This window comes from Porites lutea, chromosome 14 (assembly GCF_958299795.1).
Source record: "Porites lutea chromosome 14, jaPorLute2.1, whole genome shotgun sequence".
Classification (NCBI taxonomy): domain Eukaryota; kingdom Metazoa; phylum Cnidaria; class Anthozoa; order Scleractinia; family Poritidae; genus Porites; species Porites lutea.
In genome coordinates this window covers 7525990-7545283 of record NC_133214.1, presented here as the reverse complement: position 1 = coordinate 7545283, position 19294 = coordinate 7525990, and the positions used below count along the sequence as shown (strand labels likewise).

Below are 19294 nucleotides of genomic sequence, written 5' to 3'. Positions count from 1 at the left end.
GTCTAACGCCCCAGCCTGCGTCACAGACGTAATTTAACCTTGTTTAGTAACGTCTGCGAAGCAGCGCCGAGATCCTTGTTCTGGGCCCCCAACTCGAACTTCCTTTCATCTTGATTGGAAGATCGACAATGGCCTTTAAACAGGCCAATCATGGCGCGTACTCAAATCCTGGTACTCAGGCGGGGGGATAGAACACGGATTTAAGCGCTGCTTCGCAGGCAGACTTATCAAACCAGAGTTTAGTCTCGTCTGTAAAGCAGGCTGTCTAACGCTTGAAATGAAAGAGTTCTCTTGCAATCTCCGTTGCAGGTAAGAATAATCAAACGGAACAACATACCGTACCCAAGACTACCAGCACCCCTGCTCCTGCTAAGTTAGCACCCCAGCCCACCAAAGCTGCTGATAAAACCAGCATAACTCATACCATCCCGATAGATACCACAACAAACAACCACACCAACACAACAAGCACACCGAAACAGGATGCGCAGACAAGCTCGACAACAGCTGCACCGACGCAAAAGAGTACAACGGAACAAAGCACCGTTGCCCCGAACATTGGAGACGTCTCCCAATCGGACGATTCGTCAGGTACAGTGAAAGTTAATGCTGAATACCACACGGTATTTATAGAAGTAGACGAGAATGTTCTTTATTATGTGGCCCAAACTGCAAGCGGGCAAAATGAAGCGAATGCTGTGTCCTGTTGGCTTACCCTCTCGGAATTTTCTGCTTTGATTCCGCTAGGAAAAGTTCTGTTCCTAGCCATATGTTAAATCCTTTATTGACCAGGCTGACTTGGTCAAGGTGGCTGGAAATTGCCCTCGTTCGTTTTTGCGTTGTTATTGACCTGGACTTGGCCTCGTCCATTAAAACGCCAAATAAAGGAATTTGGCCGATATCCAGCAATCTTAATCTCAAGCTTGAACATGAAAATTCAGCGTTGAACTTGAAGAGGTGCGAATTTTTTTGATAGTCATTACAAAGTGTCCTCGTGAAAAGTTCCTTCTCTTCTTCCTAGAAACAGGAAAGAAGCATCGCAAACATCGAGCTCCCGTATGCATTGCGGGAAAAACCACAGATGACGTTACTCTGCTACGAGGAAAAAAGGCGGGAAATTTTACGAACATTGGTGACGTGGGCGATTTCGGTATGTGCATTAAGCGTTGCTGTCAGCAAAAAAATTGTGACCTGGCATTCAAATCGTCAGAGACCTGCTTCCTGGTCAGTTGTTTTAGTAAGGAGTCGTGCAAGACCTCGCCTTCCCTGGATGATATATTTAGTCCCCGGATGTGTTTCGTCAGGAGGCATTTGCTGCAGAGTGAGAGAGGTAATGAATAACATTAAGCGCTGTGTAAGTTGCAAAGCCCGACTTCCATAGCTGAAAAAGAAGAAAGGAAACAAAAAAACACAATATAACTGGAATGAATGTCTTTCACCCAGATCCTCATACAGTATACATCAACACACGACTTAACGTCGGAATGATTGTTTGTAGTTTCGAGAATGTATGAATCCCCAGACTGTGAAAACTAAACACAATACACAAGCTCTATTTTCGAACGCCTACGAACACCTCTCTATGGCGCAAAGTTCTCCTTTTCCTGAAAGTGCCAATCACTTTTCCTGCAAAAATTATGCCCCGACATCCTCTTTGAGTATTCTTCAATTGCCCTTATCTATGTTTACGTCAGTCTCGAGTACATGCATTTGACTACCAGGCCCAGGTTGTTCAAAAGTTGGATAGCGCTATCCAGAGGATACGTATCACGAAAAACAATTGTGCTATCGATCCTTTGGATAGTAATTTATCCAGTGGACAGCGCTATCCACCTTTCGAACAACTGGGGCCTGGGGCGCGTTTCTCGAAAGGCCCGATAACTTTGCGGGCCCGAAAATTTAAAAATTTTAAAATCAAAATGTGTTGAATAGTCGCACAGTTCCTAACTCACAAACCAGTCTATTTTGTTTCGTTATTGGATAGTTTCATTTGATCTTTTTTAAACCCATTGATACATTGATCTTGAATGTAAACACGGCAAACAAAAACAGCTTTCCGGGCCCAAAAAGTTACCAGGACCTTGGAGAAACGGGTCCCCGGCCTTGTTTCGAACCTGCAAATTTGCAAAGTTTTACATAAACGAGCTCCCAAGGCAATAGAGTTGAAAACAATACCCATGCACAAAGTTTAAAAGTGCAAAACATTTTCTTTAGAAGGTGAACAAACGCATTCGGTGTATGGTTACAGCATTTATTGACGTTTTGACCCTATCCATTGCCATCTGACAGCATTCGTTGCCTTTTGATAGCATTTATTGCCAGTTGGAAGTATTTATTGCCCTTTCAAAGTATTTATCGCGCCATTCGCTGTCATTGCCTTTAAAAAGGCCCATTGTTAACTCAGTGATAGAAATCAAATTTATTATTTTTCAGGGAGAGGTCATGACGATGACGATGATGATGAATGGAACGATAAAGTTTCTCCATCGGGTATGTAATTATATATAGTACTTTGAGTATAAGAAATACGGGATATTAGAGAAGGTTAAGTTCAAGGGAGCTGTCGATTCCGTCTAAAAAGAAAAGGCCCAAAAACTTGCTACTCAACTATGCGAAGAAAGAAAGCTTTTACAAGTCATCATTAAAAAGCGCTTCGCACACTCTGAGCCAATCCTGGTGGACATTGGGCATGAGATAGAAAAGGAACGATTGATCGCTCATGATCACATCATTCTATTACTACGGTAGCTAGAGGAAAGCTTTAGTCATCTGAGGACTGTTGCCTTCTCTGCACGAGACTGAAGCTAACGGAACAATTTTACACTTGTGTACTGAGTATCCTGGCCTTGAATGGAAGCGAGGCTGATGGTGACCTTGTTATGATAAGCCCTCAGTGCTTTTTAATTGTAAATCACGTTCCTAAGGCTTCTATCAAAACGTGATTACTCCCAGCCTCGTTTTCACTCAAATAAGGCTTGGTTACTGGCCATACAACTGGGAATTAGGGTTTGCAACTTGTATTATATTACTTTGATTTTTTTAGGAATTCAGGAGGAGTGTGAGGCCGAAAGAGCTTTAGGGATAATGTGGACGAAAACAGGAGCCGGGCATTATTCAAGACACCCGTGTCCACGTGAAGCTAAAGGTAGGGGAGACCCCTGGGGGAGACCGCTACGTAGGGCTCGGGGTCAGGGTCACAAGGAGGAAACCAAACACCTGGGGAGTACTTTAAAATATTTAGGTGAGGCTTTTCTCAGGGCCTTGGAACCCCTACCCCGCCTTAGACTAATCAAAGCTCAAAATTAATTTGATACCATATCTCAGACCATAGTTAGTAGAGGAGACTGGTCTTGGAGGGTGAAAACGTCAAAGATGAATACAACGGAGCTGCAGTTTATATTGAGCGCTACCTGGCTGCACAATCGTTGTTTCATTCCTGACAAACTTTGACTTAATAAATTAATTCGACATTTCTATCGGTCACTGAGTTAGATCAAAATGATAAGAATTACGTGCATGGTTAACTTCCTCAAAAAACAAGTAGATATAATAACATCGTGTATTGGGCTTCATTATAACTGCAGTTTATTAAATATGCTAGAAATTAAGAGTTTGAATTGTAACAGGCTCCATCTCAAACCCATGGAGAAAAGAATTACTTCAACATCGTTTGTACTTTCGCGTATTCAAAGTAACCTGATTTGGATAAGCTGAAATTCATAAAATAACTAACGGGCATAAGAAAATTACGTCTTTACCCAGATATTAAAACTGAGTTTGAACGGTATTTAACCAAATGACATTGTAAGCAGTTTTCAGTCTTGCCAACCGTGCCTTCTAAACATTTTTTGTTGTTAACAGTATATTGAAAGCTTACAACCTTGATAGGAATTTTTTTTATCCACTTACAAATACGCTACTATTGTGGAAAACCTTTTGGGACCACTGATTTTCCTTTTTCTTTTCTTTTTTTTTTTTGCCAACTCAAATTCCTCTTTTTTTCTTTTAACTAGGTTTCGTTAAGCGACGTTGTGAGGCTGATTCAAGATGGCTGCCGCCAAATTTTAGTGATTGTGTTTCTAATGATTATCAAGCGCTATTTGAAAAGGTAAAACAAAATAACCTTTCAAATTTTCAGCGGACTGAACATAAAGCAAACGGGTAAAGGAGAAAAGTATTTTTAGATTAAAAGCATTACATTGAAGTACAAAGTCAATGGAGCGTTTTCACATGACGTCACCGACATATTGGTGTCCCAAAACAATTTAACGGCGCCCATATTGGTGTCCCAAAACAATATAACGGCGGCCATGTCGCTGTCCCAAACTAGTGCTGTGGGAGTTGAACCCTTTTCTTGTAAATACTTTCTTTTGTCACATAGATGCTGGTCACGTGAGTGTAAACGTTCTATAAACTCCATCAGGGGTTAATTTGGTGAAACTTTTACAATTATAATTTACAAGTGTAGCTATTATTTTAAGGTCTGAAAACAATAGCTACATTTGTAAATTACACTTGTAAAAGTTTTATTAAATTTACTCCTGGTTTAAATTTCACTTAGAACAATACAATAGCTTAAAGCAATTGGATTAACAGTTCCCAAGAGGGGACTGCCAGTTACAATGTTTTAAGAATTTTCATCACAGGTTCACCCTTAATTAAAAATACAACTCTGTCTTAGCAACAAAACGAATCTTGTATTTTTTCGAACGTACAAAATTTAATAATAACATAACATACACCCAATGCAACAATGGCTGTTGGATTATTTTGTTTTGATTAAAATTAGCCTGACTAGCATCGCTTGAGATAAGCTATTCTTTTGAATTTTGTACTTAAGAATGAGGCCGGTAAGGCTGACTTGAATATAGTACAAAAGAACATGAACTGCTCTTGCCATTTTTAAATTGGGTTTATTGGTTTATTGTTCACTTCGGGTATGTATACTCTCATCAGTCTAGAAAGCTTGCCGGTGGTGCCGACCCCAGTCCCCTCATCCGGGAGCTCTCGCTGCTGACCACTCAAAACATCGATAACTCATTGATCTTTGGGGGAGACCTGGACCGAGCTTCAGATATCATGGCAGCCATTGTTCAACACAATGGTCAAACTGATTCTCTGGACATGACACGAGAGGACTTAGAGGTAACAATTATTGTGGTGGAAAGACGTTCATACCATAAATGATCTAATTGACGCCCACTCTTAGATAAACGTCTCTTGTATAACGGCCGCCCCCCTACCTCTAGTGTTAAATTTGTACAGGAACCCCCTGTCCAATAGACGACCTCCCGTGACAATTACACCACAATATAAAAAAGGAGACAAATGAGAAAAAGTATCTTCAATTTATTCAGTTACTTGCTTGATTAGCCTGTTCAATGTCAAGTTCAAAGAAGTTTAAAGATAACAACACAAAAATGACCCTGAATTAGGTTTCTGACGTACCTCTTTAAATCAGAACTGTTAGTCACGGACTGGGTGGATTTATAGCCCAAACGCGAAAAGCACGAGCCCATGAAACAGGGGTGGGGCTGGAGGGTCTAAAGAGGCAGTTATGTAGTTGTTCATGCATATCCACAATAGTGCGTAAGGAATTTTTCTCACCGCAGGGAGACTAAAGGCAGGATAAAACGGGCAAAAAAAACTTGCAACTTGTTGGGCAACATTGCTGCAAAACGAGTTGAATAACGATAATACACGTTTTACGCCCACGTTCAAACTTGTCTTGCATCAAATCAGGTTGTTGCAGAAAATAAAGAGTACTTCTACTTTTTACAATAAAATCTGTGTATATTGCGCGTTTTTACCGGCCCAAGGCAAACTTGTTTTGCAGCAAGTGACGTAACTTTCGTGTATGACGTTACTCCCTCGTAGTTTATCCAATCAGAAGTCAGTATTCACACTACTTGCAGCAAACGCGTAACATCGTTTTTTAACTCGTTTTGGGACAATGTTGCAAAATAAGTCACACTTTTTTGTCCGTTTTACCATAGCTTAAGATACGTGTGCCAAAACTTGCCACGCGGAAGGAAGACTTACACCGAAGGAAGGCTATGGTACATGCACCAAAACTTTAGTCTGGAAATGAAGAAATCCATTAGTTTTTTTGTATATTTGAACAGAATTTTGTCCGGGCAAGCAGCAATCTCCTGGATATGACTAATCAACAAGAATGGTTCAACATCCAGAAGGTATGACAAATACGCAAAGAATCTAAAGAAAAAGGTCTATTTCGCTATAAAGGAGCATCTAAAGCCAAAGTTCTAAAAACTCTTAAGAACCATGCCTCCAAGTTTTGTCTGAAAAATAGGAGATTTATAGTGCGTAAAAAGCTCTGTAATATATGGCAATAAGTTATAATTTCCACATTATAAATGCTGGAAATTGTTTCTTGTGATCCGAAATGCCTTGTTTTATTACAACTGCTTATTAGTTACTCCCATTCGTTTTTTTATTGATTTACTTAGTTATTTATATTTTTTTTGCTTCATATTCCTGTATATTTAAATTCTAATTGATGCCAGATATTATTAAAAACGAGCGGCAGTGTTTCATTAGAAACATAAACCCCGGAAAAAAGGCTAGCAAAAGCGAGGCACCTATTAGTTTTTCAATCGGTTAAAAATTGAGTTTTATATTAAAATAATCAATTATTCTTTACGCAAAGCGAAATTTTATGGTTACGAAAGTGATTTTCCCCGTTTTTCTCTCATGAATTATTTACGACTTTTTGTATTCGAGTCAACTTAGAAGTTATATCGCGTTTAATTCTCAGAATAAACCAGGAAGTGCAGGTGTGCTTCGATTAATGGAAATGTTCGCACTTCAGGCTGCGAGAAGACTTCCTCGGGAAGATATGGCAGATCCAGCCATCACCAATAACATCAGTGAGTTACAGTTAATGATACTCCTAAGGTTTTCTATTGAAGTGTTCTTGTGTCAAATGTCAGCAATAGCGATTGATATTTTGCCTGAATAAGTCCGACGCGCAGCGTAGGCAAACAGATGACTTACCGTAGACTGGCACACATGCATGATATCCTAAACTGATAGTGTAAAACTTTGCAGCATTACCGACTGAAGCAAGGCTTATCCCATGAGCTTGTGTAGCACACACTGTGTAGCTTCAGTGAAGCATCCTTCACAAGAAAAACTTTGCTACCGGATTTGACAAATACAGATCTTTTTCATTTTGGTTTTTTTATATGCCTGCCTAAGCTATCGTCAAAGTTTGCTTGTACGAGGTTGCTAATTTATTTTTCAACTCAGCCTATCGTTTCGTGACGTGTATTTTTTGCCGTAGTCATCAAGCTGGACCGGAAGTCGCCTGGTGAAGGCGGTCTGACCTTCCCAGACTTCTCCAATCCAAGAATTGACCGCTGGGATGCAAGGCATGACGTCATCGCCCTACCTTCGTCTGTGTTTGATCAGGGTATGTAGCTGTATGTAACAAAATTCATTATGTGAAAGGTTTGAACCCAGGAGTCATTGCAAAAGTAGGTTGAGTTTGATCGTCCGCGTGAACGTAGTCCTGAATAGGACTGTTGTTGTTGACAGTGACTGACGTTTCGACAACCTGTGCGGTAGTCATCTTCAGAGGCAAAGTGAAGACCCACCGTGGAAGAGATCTGGAGGTCCAAAGATTCGTTAAACCGCGGCTTAAGTTATTCTTCGTTTAAATAACTGACCCTTGGACTTTTAAGTGAAACACTCCCTTGAGTGTTTGATATGGCCTCTCGAGCTATTGTGTGCCGCGAGTTTTAATAAGACACGTCCGTTATTATAAGAATCCCTTCACTGCAGGACGTGTTGAAAAATCTTTTATTTCTTACTGCTTTTTTTTTTCCTTAGGCGAAGTAAGTACAGCCAGCATCAACTTCAAAAGTTTACCTTATTTACTTCCCGACACGAATGTTAGGTACGTTAACACGCCTTCTTCTTGTTTCACATGTTTACTAGAAACGTCGTGAGTTATCTCGTATAAATAGTCAAGAATCATTGCTGTTGCTAATGGATACATTTTTTCAGAATCACGTCAACTGCCAACCATAAACTTCAGATTCAATTAGACAATTTAATATTAGAAAATCAGTGGATAAAAACTATCAAAACTAATTCTTATTGATAAATCTCGGATGAGACTATTAATATTTGAGTACCATTAGTAATGAGTAGTAATCTACAAGTAAAAGGAAAACTTGCGATGTGGTACAAATGAGCGTTTCGGCTTTTTGTTGTAAACATAGTTCTAAATCTCTCTAACTATCTACTCTTATAACTTCCCGGATTGAGTAAACACTGATTCTGGAGGGGAAATAGAAAGTGCACTACAAATTTATGAGGCCGGCGTGGAGCAGCCATAGCTTTGGGAATATTATTGTACCAACCTTCACCTATGAAGTCCAACGATAAATACGTAGACCACACCACCCCTCAAAGGGATAAATCACATTTCAGGAACTTACTCTCTAAGGGCCTGTTTGCGTGGAGGTATGTGACCCCAGATCGGTGAGGTAAAATGTGGCGGGTCACCCCACCTATCATGTAAACGTGATCAAATTAAAATGAGAGATTATATGGACAGACGGGTTACCCCACCTAAGCGGGTTACCTCACCTACCTGGGATCCCCCACCTCCATGTAAACAAGCCCTAAAAAGTATCCTTTTTTCACAGTTCCGGTCTTGGTCCTAATTCCAAAGTGATATCCATAGTGATGCACCCCCACCCGCAGGGGAAGATCACCCCTCCCGTGACAGTAGTTCTTACCCATATCAAGGTATTGTACGCCATAAAACTTGGCCTCGGTACTGCATGTCTCAAAATGCGGTAAATTATAAATAAGTACTCCTCACATTGTTTTAAGCAAAAAGGTAATGGACACTTTCAACCACTCTTTCGGTACATTTTTTTCTATGATATTCTTCAATTGTTAATCCGTTAATTCTTCAATTATGGTTTCAAACAATACCCAGTTATTGTTAAAAGGAACTCGAGAAAACCTATTTTTCTTCTTGGCCAATTATACTTTTCCAAAAGTAATGGAATGCCTGAGGCTATTTTTCTCGTACACTTTTTGCTTTTCTTTATTCAATTGTTTGTTTTTACTACTGGATGCGATTATCTTGTTCGAGAAATCTTTTGACCTCAGGTGTTTTATCATTATCATTCTTACTTTCTTCATCTTCATCTCATCGCATTTGCATTTGCACAATCATTATCATAAAAAATTATCATCAACATCGGCATAATTTTTTTTTACAGAGGAGAAGAGGAAATCCTAAATGCGTTTTTTGGGATTACACATTGAGGTAAGAAATATTATATATGCTGTAATTTTTTTTTTTGGTGGTAGGGCAAATTCGATTAATTACAGACGTTTTATTATTTTCATCTAAAAACAATAAAGAAGGATATGTGGATAGTAATCTTCAACTCTTCGCTAGATCTCATCAGAAAACCAGAGAAATTCAAGAACTTGAATAAGTAGATGCAGAGGCAAAGTTAACTTTGCGAAAAATAACAGTGGGTTTCTTCTGTAAGTACCGAGACGGTACCTGCAGAATGACCCTGACAATGTTTATTTCATCACCAGTCCCCATAGAGGCGGGGCGTGGTCGTCACGTGGTTGTTGGTTGGCGTTCAATAATCATTCTCACTCGATCTGTCAGTGCAGCCATCTTTCAAACTTTGCAGTTCTTATGGATCTCTCATCGGACGAGGTAAGACTTGTCACTGGCTAGTCCAATCAAATAATCAAACTGATGATAAAAATCCTCCTCACTGAGAAAATTTAAGGAGCTGTGTAGCGACGCACGTCAACCGGAAGTTAAGCTTTCTCCCTTTTTATATGCCTTGACGCTAACAAATTTGTATTGCTAAGTTTCTTTTCCATTTTTAAGACGATTTACCAGAGAGTTTAAACCAAACCACTTCCCAATGATGCAAAAAGTCCACCTCCGGTTGACGTCCGTCGCTCAAAAACGCTGTTGCTTAAGCTCCCTAAAAGCTGCCTAATAATGGCTCAAAACATGTTTAAAAGGTATAAATAGCACAGCAAATACAAAAGGAGGCACAGGTGGTCAAACGTGAAGAAAACTTGTTAGCTTCACAGTTTTTCCGGCAAAGTTCATTCTTTTTGTCTTCAACGTTTAATAAAATGCTTGGGAGACACTATAAAGTGTTTAACATGAAGAAGTGAGCTTGTCATTTGCAAGTAATTTCTTTGCTAACGTTAAATTCCAACTCCAAACTGACTGCTCAAAACGTTAAAAGTAGGATTCACATTCAGATTGTTTATTTTTTACTACAAAAATTACAATACATTACAAAAGTTGGAAAATATAAACAACAAATTACATAAAACATCAAAGGTGTGATGCGCGCAGTGACCAAAGGAACTCAGGCTTTCGAGTCGGTCACTGTCACTGACTAACTGGCATAGACATTTACATAAATATTACAAGTAACTTATAAAGGAGGAAGGAAAATTAAAAGTGCATAAAGTCTTACTTACAGTTTTATATGAAAACAAGTGTTAACATGTGTAACATAAGCATGAAATTACATACTAGGACCTACCGTCCACGGGTAAGATGAGACGTTTGGTCCTTGTGGTTGTGATGCAACTCACTAGGATCAAAAGTCTTGCGTTCTAATACCTCCTTAGCCATTGCATTTCTTTTTTTTTTTTTGCAATATCGATTTATTATTGACTTAAAATTGAACCAATCGAAACCTCGCTGAAATTTAATGGCCAAGAGGAATGCTATTAAAGAAGATCTAAAATCAGGGAGTCGTTTTCGCTTTAGAAAGCTTTTAAGGGCCTGTTTACATGAAGGTGGGGGACCCCAGATAGGTGAGGTAAAATTTGGCGGGTCACCCCACCTATCATGTAAACATAATCAGATTAAAATAAGAGATTATATGGACAGGCGGGTTATCTCACCTAAGTGGGTTACCTCACCTACCTGGGGTCTCCCACCTCCATGTAAACAGGCCCTAAAAGAATCTGTCATCTCCAAATATTGATTGGTGTACTTAATATGCAGCTAATTGTGTTCACAGCCGTCGTTTTGTCTGGCTTCTTTGTTCATTCGTTGGTGTATTTGTTTATTTATTACAGCTTATATATTTCTTCTTTGTGTGCATTTGTTTATTTATAACAACTTTGATATCTAGTTACTTTTCCGCATGACCCAGCCACTCAGTGCGATTAGCTTTTGCTATTTCTGAGTGGCGGTGCTCTCTTTTTTTCACAATTATTTCCTTTTAATGTCTTTACACTTTTTGTATCAAGAGCATAATAAAGATTGTTGTTGTTGTTGTTAAAATATAGTCTACGGATAGTTGTAATACATCATAAAATTACGGTGTTATAGTAATGCAGAAAATACGGCAGCAGGCGCTTGAATTTGTCCATCTCGCTTTTGGGTAGAAATAGGTGCTATAAGTTCAAATTAACAGCAGCACTACTTAGAGGTTTTCAACGGAATGAATACTTTACCGTAAATTTAATACAATCACTTCTTTTTACATAGAGTTTGCAAAAGGAACAAAAGAGAGAACGGACCATGGCTCTCATGTGGATTGGTATCCCCGTGCTGATCGTCGGAGTCATTGGAGGATTGTACATGTCCTTTAGTTGGTAAGATTCCGTAATGTAGAGGACAAATAAGACGCTTAAAACACCGTTTCTTATTTAACATAGCTAGATGTCAACCCTTTCTAAATATATTTTTTTGAATTACTAGGAATAGAAAATCTGGAATACCCAGCACTGTAACAAGGCCTTCTACTTCGTGTAAGTATATTGTTTGGCCATTTAGATTGTGTAGTTTCAAACTACACATGTAATATAAACCTCAATTAACCGTAATAAAAGTTGTCGGTTAGTTGGCTGTGCAATTAATTCTGAACTTTGATGTCTTTTTTTAGCAATTCAAAAGATAATAGTAGCGAACTAGAATTTGGACTTGGATTTTCTTTGCACCGCCAAAGGATTGTACACGCCTTCATAAATTAGATAGCCATTCAAAGAGAAACTGTAACTATGAAACTATGCCACGTTATTCACCGTTCACCAAATCTATAAATAAATCCTTTTTTTCAATTGGGTATTTCAAGTAGCTTCGGGCAAGTCAAGTCCAATAGATCGTATCACTCACGAGGATACCAGCCATGTAAATTTCTTGGAACAAAAGGAAGTTTTTACTCGCAAAATAGTTCAATCCCCACAGGATCTTTTTTGTAGCACCGATTTGGCCGCCGTTTCATTGTTTAGGTGCACCAATATGTCCGCCGTTTCATTGCTTAGCTGCACCAATATGGGCGCCGTTTAATTGTTTAGGTGCACCAATATGGGCGCCGTTTCATTGCTTAGCTGCACCAATATGGGCGCCGTTTCATTGTTTAGGTGCACCAATATGGGCGCCATTTCATTGTTTAGGTGCACCAATATGGCTGCCATTTCATTGTTTAGGTGCACCAATATGGCCGCCGTTTCATTCGTGAGGTGTACCAATATGGCCGCCGTTTCATTGTTTTGGTGCACCAATATTCACTCACTAGTTAACTCTGGCTCATGATAAATTTTATTTATTTTACGTTATTCTATTATTTTATTGTAGTAAATGAAAAAACTGGTTTGCTCGGACAAAGAGTTGTAACCAGCCAAGTTCGTGAGGAATTTCCAGCATCTCCAACACGTGACTTGTATCGCGCGCTGTCTCCTGGGTATTCACCGACCGGTGACCTTGAATGGCAGGACGAATTTGATTTTGATGTTGAGTCTGGTGACCAGAGATTCAAACAAATGCTTCTACCGAAGCTTCAGTTGTTGCAGAATCAGCTGATTAATGAGTTCTGCGATGCCGGCAAATTCGAGACGAAAAAGAGGATTTTAAATTCCAAGGTAAACGCGATTCCTGTGCTGTTTCCAAATCAGCCTTGTAAAAGTTCTGATATAAAGGACCACTATAAATAATTAAGTGAAATCCTCAAGAAATATCGAGGAAAACTTGAGTGTCTAATCTTTGAAATGTTAATTATAGGAGATAAATTCTCATAAGATACATCCGAGGGTCACATGCATTATTGATAGTCCGCGGAGACTATCAACAGATACCCTTGAAAAACAAAGAATCGATTGATTGATTGATTGATTGGTTGGTTGGTTGGTTGGTTGAACGACTGATTGCGCTTCACAGTGTCTCCTTCTACCCTACTGCGTGCATGTGTACTGTTGTTGTTGTTGTTGTTGTAGTTTTTGTTTTTGTTTTTTCGATTACGTCCCAACCGACTGGTTATCCTGTTTTTTGCTATCGTATGTGTGATTAGAGCGGTTTTCACTTGACTGTCGAAAGGGATTGGTTTTGGTTTTGGTTTTGGTTTTACTACGCCCTTTGGTTGGCTAGTGTATTTACTTTGGTTTTGGTTTTACGACAGTCAAGTGAAAACCGCTCTATACCTACTGACATTACACATGGTGAGTTTTGATCTAAACACTGTATTTAGAAATATTGCGCTGTTCTGTATTTCGTAAATAGCTTGAAGAAAAGACAGAAATGGAGGAACATAGTCCAAATCAGAAAGAAACCGATACAGTAGTTGAGCAACAAAAGGTAACATTAACATTATGTTTATGGAGTTTATAAATTTAAAGTGATGAGTCGTGTTTTATTTAAAGGCTAGTTGTTGTGTTTGTATGACTGTAATAAAAAACGAATAATTCATCATCGACAACAAGAATGTTTTATTGGTGACTCTTACGTTTAAAGTAAACTCTTTTCCAAACAGGCCCAACTAAAGCCAACCAAAATGAGGAATTCAATTGAACGTGAACCGTCTCGAAAAAGGATAAGACAATCGGTAAGAGAATGTTCTCTTTTTAACTATAAAAAACCTTAGAGCAATAAAATTGTGATATTTTAGGAGCGAAAAATCTGTCCTCAAGTCTGTAGATCAAAACTAGATCTCGGATCAACATTAAACTAGGGCTCAGTTTAATTCTGGCCGGCGATGCCCCACTCTCCATCCAGGAGAGGGGTTACGGGTGGTGGGGAAGGGCCAATTCCATGATTTTCACTGCTACGAGACCTTAAATAACAAAACTACTTGGAAATAGATTTCTGTTGGTCAAAAGATGAAATCAGCGCCGGTATTTTACATGGTAACTTGTCTGCTAAGACGCGGTTTCATATTCACAACAAACATTTCGGGTAACCTATCCGTGAGAATTTGTTCACGTCCATGTAGATGAAAAGACGTGAATAGTGAACTATCATCATTAATAGTAGCCTACGTGTTGCCACACCCTCTCCGTTTTTCCTTTGTCGGGAGAAGGGTGCGGCTACACGTAGGCTACATTGGTAATAACACAATGGTAAAACTATCCTAATGTGACACTACGTCTCCTATTTTCTAAAGCTGTATTTATGTTATTGGAACTTAGTCAATATGCGCGAACCTTTAAACACAATGTTATCTCTTGTAGAGAACTTCCTCGAGCGCGAAACTTCGAGTACGGTTTGCAGATGAAAGTCCTCCAAGTAAAAATCGAACCGATGAAGATAAAGAACGCTTTAAAAGGCTTCAACAAATGGAAAGAAGGTAATATTACGCGTGCGGTTGTTTGTTGTGGTCGACGTTTCTCTGTTTCTATGCCTTTGTTTTTGTTGTTTTTGTAGTTTTCTGTTGTTGTTGGTGTTAAAGATAATTCCTTGTGATGCTATTAAAACATACTGACGTCAACTTGTAAGAAACTTCAACTTCAACTTTATTTAGTAAAAACGGTTTCACAATCGACTGCATGGCCCGCAAAGTAGCAATTGCTAATTTAGGCGGCCCAGTTGAAAAAAAGAAAAAAAAATGAAGGGAAGGAAGATATTTTAAACTACAATAATTCTTATTTCTGTCATTGTTTTATTATTATTATTACAACTAAGAGGAACGAAAAGGAATTGACGATAAGAAACTCGGCTGTTTTCAGGATGTTACTAAAGCTTTGAACGAGATCGCGAAACGGAAAAATCAAAAAAGGGAAGCAATCCTAATTTAAACCCTGGCGCCATCAGTAACTTTACCACCCATGCTCCATTTTATTCCCTTTTTTCCTTTTTTCGGTTCCCTGTGGTCGTTACCCCTTCCCCGTTCCTAGTCTTATGAATATCTGCCATTTTAAATGTTGTATAGGTAATAGCATCATTTGTAGTGATATTTGGCATAAATACCACGAGTGATATTTCAAAATTGTTATACGTAATTTCACGAGCCGTTAGGCGAGTGAAATTTGACACAATTTTGAAATATCACGAGTGGTATTTATGCCAAATATCACGTACAAATCATGCTATTATTTGTTTATACATGTACTACTACCCGCAAGAGGTTTGTAATTTTCACATGTAGGTATTTCAAATTAAGCTGAAATACCACTGCTCTATATTTCAGATTGCATCAAATTGCAGAAAAATGTCATGTAGTAGTATAAATGATGAAAGCTCTCTCACTTTATCTTCAAATCGCGTATCGTCATGTACATGGCATTCAACAACGACACGTTCTTCTGATGACTTTATTACACAGCATATAGAGTATAACTTTTCATGGAATGCTTGGTTATTCCTCCGATTTATTAAGATATTTTTAAAATAATAATATTTTGTTACACATAACCAGTTTTTAATTGTTTTTATGTTTTCATAACCAATGAGGCAGCTCACTAATTCGCTGCCTTTCATTTATTTTCCAGAGTTTTCGCTCAATATCTTAGCAGATGGACAGGCAACAGCCATCTTAACTTATCAGAATAGTTTTACAAACTGTAATTATTGTTAATACATATAAATACACCTGGGCACGCCACAATTTAAATTACCACTGTAGTAAATATTTTATACTGCTTTTTAAGTAACACTTGATATAAAAAAAGTATACCATAGACCACCATGTTTGCAATATACACTGAGATAATATACACTAAGTACGTTCTTTTTGAGTAGAATTCATCGTTAAGGATGAGCCAGAGGAAAAACCCAAAATATAGTTCAGGCTGAAGTACAGTCAAGAAAATAGGCCATTTCCGAGTTCCAAAAATTCTCACTCTCAAAACGAGGGTAAGTGCAAAACCATTCTTGTGAAGAGGAGTTTTATTTGCATGAGAATATATATAATAGATCATTTTCATCAATAGCTTCGCACCTAGCCTCGCTTTGAAACAGAGGCTTGGAGCATCACGGAAGTGGTCTATTGTATACCACCAGCTCAGTTCAAAAGGAGCAACGTAAAGATACTGCCATAAGGAATGCATGTGCAGTAAGCGTTTGGATGATAGTATACATTTGGTATGCAACTGCTATGAAGCTCAATCGAATCCAATAGTCTTCTAATTGCAGTCAATAATTGATAATAACATATGAGCAATTTCATTCCAAGAGTAATGCAGTTTTCGCCATAACGCGTCTAAGAGAATCAAATCTTCTGTTTGAAAAACATCTCTTATAATGAACGTTTTGACGTTCACATCTCACCAATTATAAAAGCCGTCAGTTCTGGCTCAGTCTCAATGAAAAATTAGGTTATAAAAGAGAGAGTGTTAAAATTGTAGGCTTTCACACCAATTTTTTTTAATATTTGATATCATTTCATATTTATAAACGTTCCGTGAATGAAAGAAACTTTTAATGCATGCAATTTTTGCGAACATTGAGTCGAAGCAATAAGGTTAATTGTTTCATATTTGACTGCGATCAAAATAGACCGCGAAAAAGGTTGCAAAACCACTCCACGAATCTGCGCTCACAGGAAAGTTACTCCCCAATAACGTTTCTTTGAATAGTCACGCTCTTGGATTTCATTCAAGGAAGCAAACCGGCAGGACCATCGTAAACTGCAACAAAGGAAAGTACTGCTCAGTAGCTTTTATGTGAATGGTTATCCCATAGGATTTCAGTTGTCCACAGACAAAATACCACAACCATATTGTACATGATAAAGAATGTCACAGGAAAGTACTGCTCAGTAGCTTTCATTTGAATAGTCACACCATAGGATTCGTTCGCAGACTCAAAAGTTAGAACCACCTTGTACAGCATAATAAACAGTACCACAAGAAAGTACTACTCACTAGCTTCCATTTCTATAGTCATACGATGCAAAGTTGCGACAGGCAAAGAAGAATAACGGAAAACTAGTTGCTTTTAAAATGTTATTTACAGATTTGAGTAAAAACCATATTGTACAGCATGGTAAACAGCATCCTAGCAGCCGAGTACCACCCTTCAATCTTGAATACTACCATTAACCATAAGTATTTCATCTTCTGATGTAAAATGTTTGCTTGACGACCCCACGTCTACCTTTTTAGCTTTGTCGTCGAATTACAAAGTCAAAACTAATGAAAAATATAAATTTTTACGAGGCTTTGGTAATTATTTTAGCACCATAGTAAATAGTTTAATTTGTAAATTCATCGTGATGGTTTTATACAGCCTATTTTATACAAATACGTTGATCGCGAATAAACTGTTGTAAAACTCACGGACATTTTTTTCTTTCTTTTCATTTCTTTTTTTTTCTGTTTTACCATAGTGCAGATGATGAACCTTGGTCCGAGTTAAACGTCGAACTTTTGGTCTGGCCACAGGGCTGGGGGCATTGTTTGTGACCTTGATTGCAATTTTAAAATCGTGCAGTTGATATAGATATTGTGATTCGCCTTTGTTCACTATAGAATCGAAGATATGAACTCCTTTACGTCTGCGAAATAAATGTAACGAAATTACAGCGTGATCGGAATAGCCATTGTGGAGGGGTTTTTTTTACAAGAGGGGTGGTTTTTAAGAGTTTTGGATGTTCCCACGACAAACTGAACTCCTCGGGAGCCTGTTGGTTCACTCATTAGCATTAGGCTAATCTTATGTGAAGTTCGACGTTTGATCAAAGGCGTTTGACCCTGGCCAGATCTTTGTAGTCTTACGATACTCTATCATCCAGTGTCTCTGTTTTTTTCTTTATCTTTCTTTTGTCCTTTTGCCTCTTCCCTTGTAGCATCCGCCCAGACCAGACAGACGATAGTAGGGAGTTTTAGCATAATTAACGACGGCCATGTCTGCAAAAACGTCTTGTTTATTGTTTATTGTTTTGTTTGCCAAAAAATTATACAAATCAAATGAAATCTAATTACTTAAACTCTCATGGCGAGGAAGCCCAAGAGAAGCCACCGGGCTTATAAGGAATGGGCTCCCTCAGTTAGATAAATAGAACAAAACATTATCATAATTACACATGGGAAAATCAATGGCAGAGCTACAGTAAATCTTAAAATAAGTATATTAGATAGTCGTACTAATCATAGTTCTAGGCTAAAAAAAGTGAAATGACAAAAAGAAAAAACAAAACAAAACAAATGAAAATAAAAGAGCAAAGGAAGAAAAAAAAATACATATATATATATATATAAATTACTATTTATGATAAGAGGGATGCTTTCAGCTTACAGCAAAAGGAAGCGGTACTTGTTGCATTTCGAATTTCAAAACTAAGAGAGTTAAAAATTTAGGACCTTGGAAACTGATTGAGAACTTTCTTATATTAGTCCTGCATTGCGGTAAATAAAAATGCTCCGAACTTCTAGTGCCATAAGAATGCACCTGGCGTGTCACCAGAAACATGTTATTGAAGCTATAAGGAAGTAAGCCAGATCTGTATTGATACATAAATTTTCCTATTTGAAGTTTGTAGATACTCTCAAGATTCAGAATTTTTAAATTTTTAAATAAGGGGTCAGTGTGAGCATCGAAAGCACTCCTCGACATTATTCTTACGACCCGTTTTTGAAGTGTGATTAATCTTCTGAGGTTTGATGGGTAGGTCGATGCCCAGACTCTCACACAGTAGAATAAGTATGGGTAGATAAGGCTAAAATAAAGCATTCGTAAGGAGGAATTATTAAGGCAAAAACTTGATTTATAAATTATACCTATGGCTTTAGACACTTTCCTAGCAACATTATGTATATGTGATTTCCATGTTAAATGTTCATCCAAAATTACACCAAGAAAAGTAGCTTCCTTAACACGGTCAATCGAATAATTGCTAATATTAAAAGCTAAATCAAGTGTTTGCCTGTTTTGTCATTATTAAAATGAATTTTTTGAAAAAGAAAAAGGATCTTTTGCAGTTGTAAGGCATTTTTCCGGAGTTGAATTCTTGGGAAACAAGCTCAATTTTAGGAGGAGAAAGAAAAAAGTCTTCGTCGTGGGTTTCTCCGTAACACGTCACATAAGGGAATT

At 38.2% G+C, this 19294-nt stretch overlaps 1 protein-coding gene across 1 annotated transcript in view; it reads left to right on the top strand.

Moving 5' to 3' along the window:
• Window positions 1-15900, top strand: part of LOC140925061 (uncharacterized) — a 29812-nt gene extending 13912 nt beyond the window's left edge. Inside the window, exons 5-24 of the mRNA XM_073375017.1 lie at window positions 310-591; window positions 1022-1330; window positions 2434-2490; window positions 3044-3145; window positions 4014-4108; window positions 4957-5145; window positions 6126-6194; window positions 6779-6890; window positions 7307-7435; window positions 7855-7921; window positions 8679-8781; window positions 9267-9313; window positions 9598-9724; window positions 11543-11649; window positions 11756-11805; window positions 12632-12915; window positions 13550-13624; window positions 13800-13871; window positions 14497-14612; window positions 15754-15900. Of these exons, the coding sequence (XP_073231118.1) occupies window positions 310-591; window positions 1022-1330; window positions 2434-2490; window positions 3044-3145; window positions 4014-4108; window positions 4957-5145; window positions 6126-6194; window positions 6779-6890; window positions 7307-7435; window positions 7855-7921; window positions 8679-8781; window positions 9267-9313; window positions 9598-9724; window positions 11543-11649; window positions 11756-11805; window positions 12632-12915; window positions 13550-13624; window positions 13800-13871; window positions 14497-14612; window positions 15754-15814 (2453 nt within the window). The 3' untranslated portion in view covers window positions 15815-15900. The remainder of the gene's footprint in view (window positions 1-309; window positions 592-1021; window positions 1331-2433; window positions 2491-3043; window positions 3146-4013; window positions 4109-4956; window positions 5146-6125; window positions 6195-6778; window positions 6891-7306; window positions 7436-7854; window positions 7922-8678; window positions 8782-9266; window positions 9314-9597; window positions 9725-11542; window positions 11650-11755; window positions 11806-12631; window positions 12916-13549; window positions 13625-13799; window positions 13872-14496; window positions 14613-15753) is intronic.
• Window positions 15901-19294: the final 3394 nt, after the last annotated feature.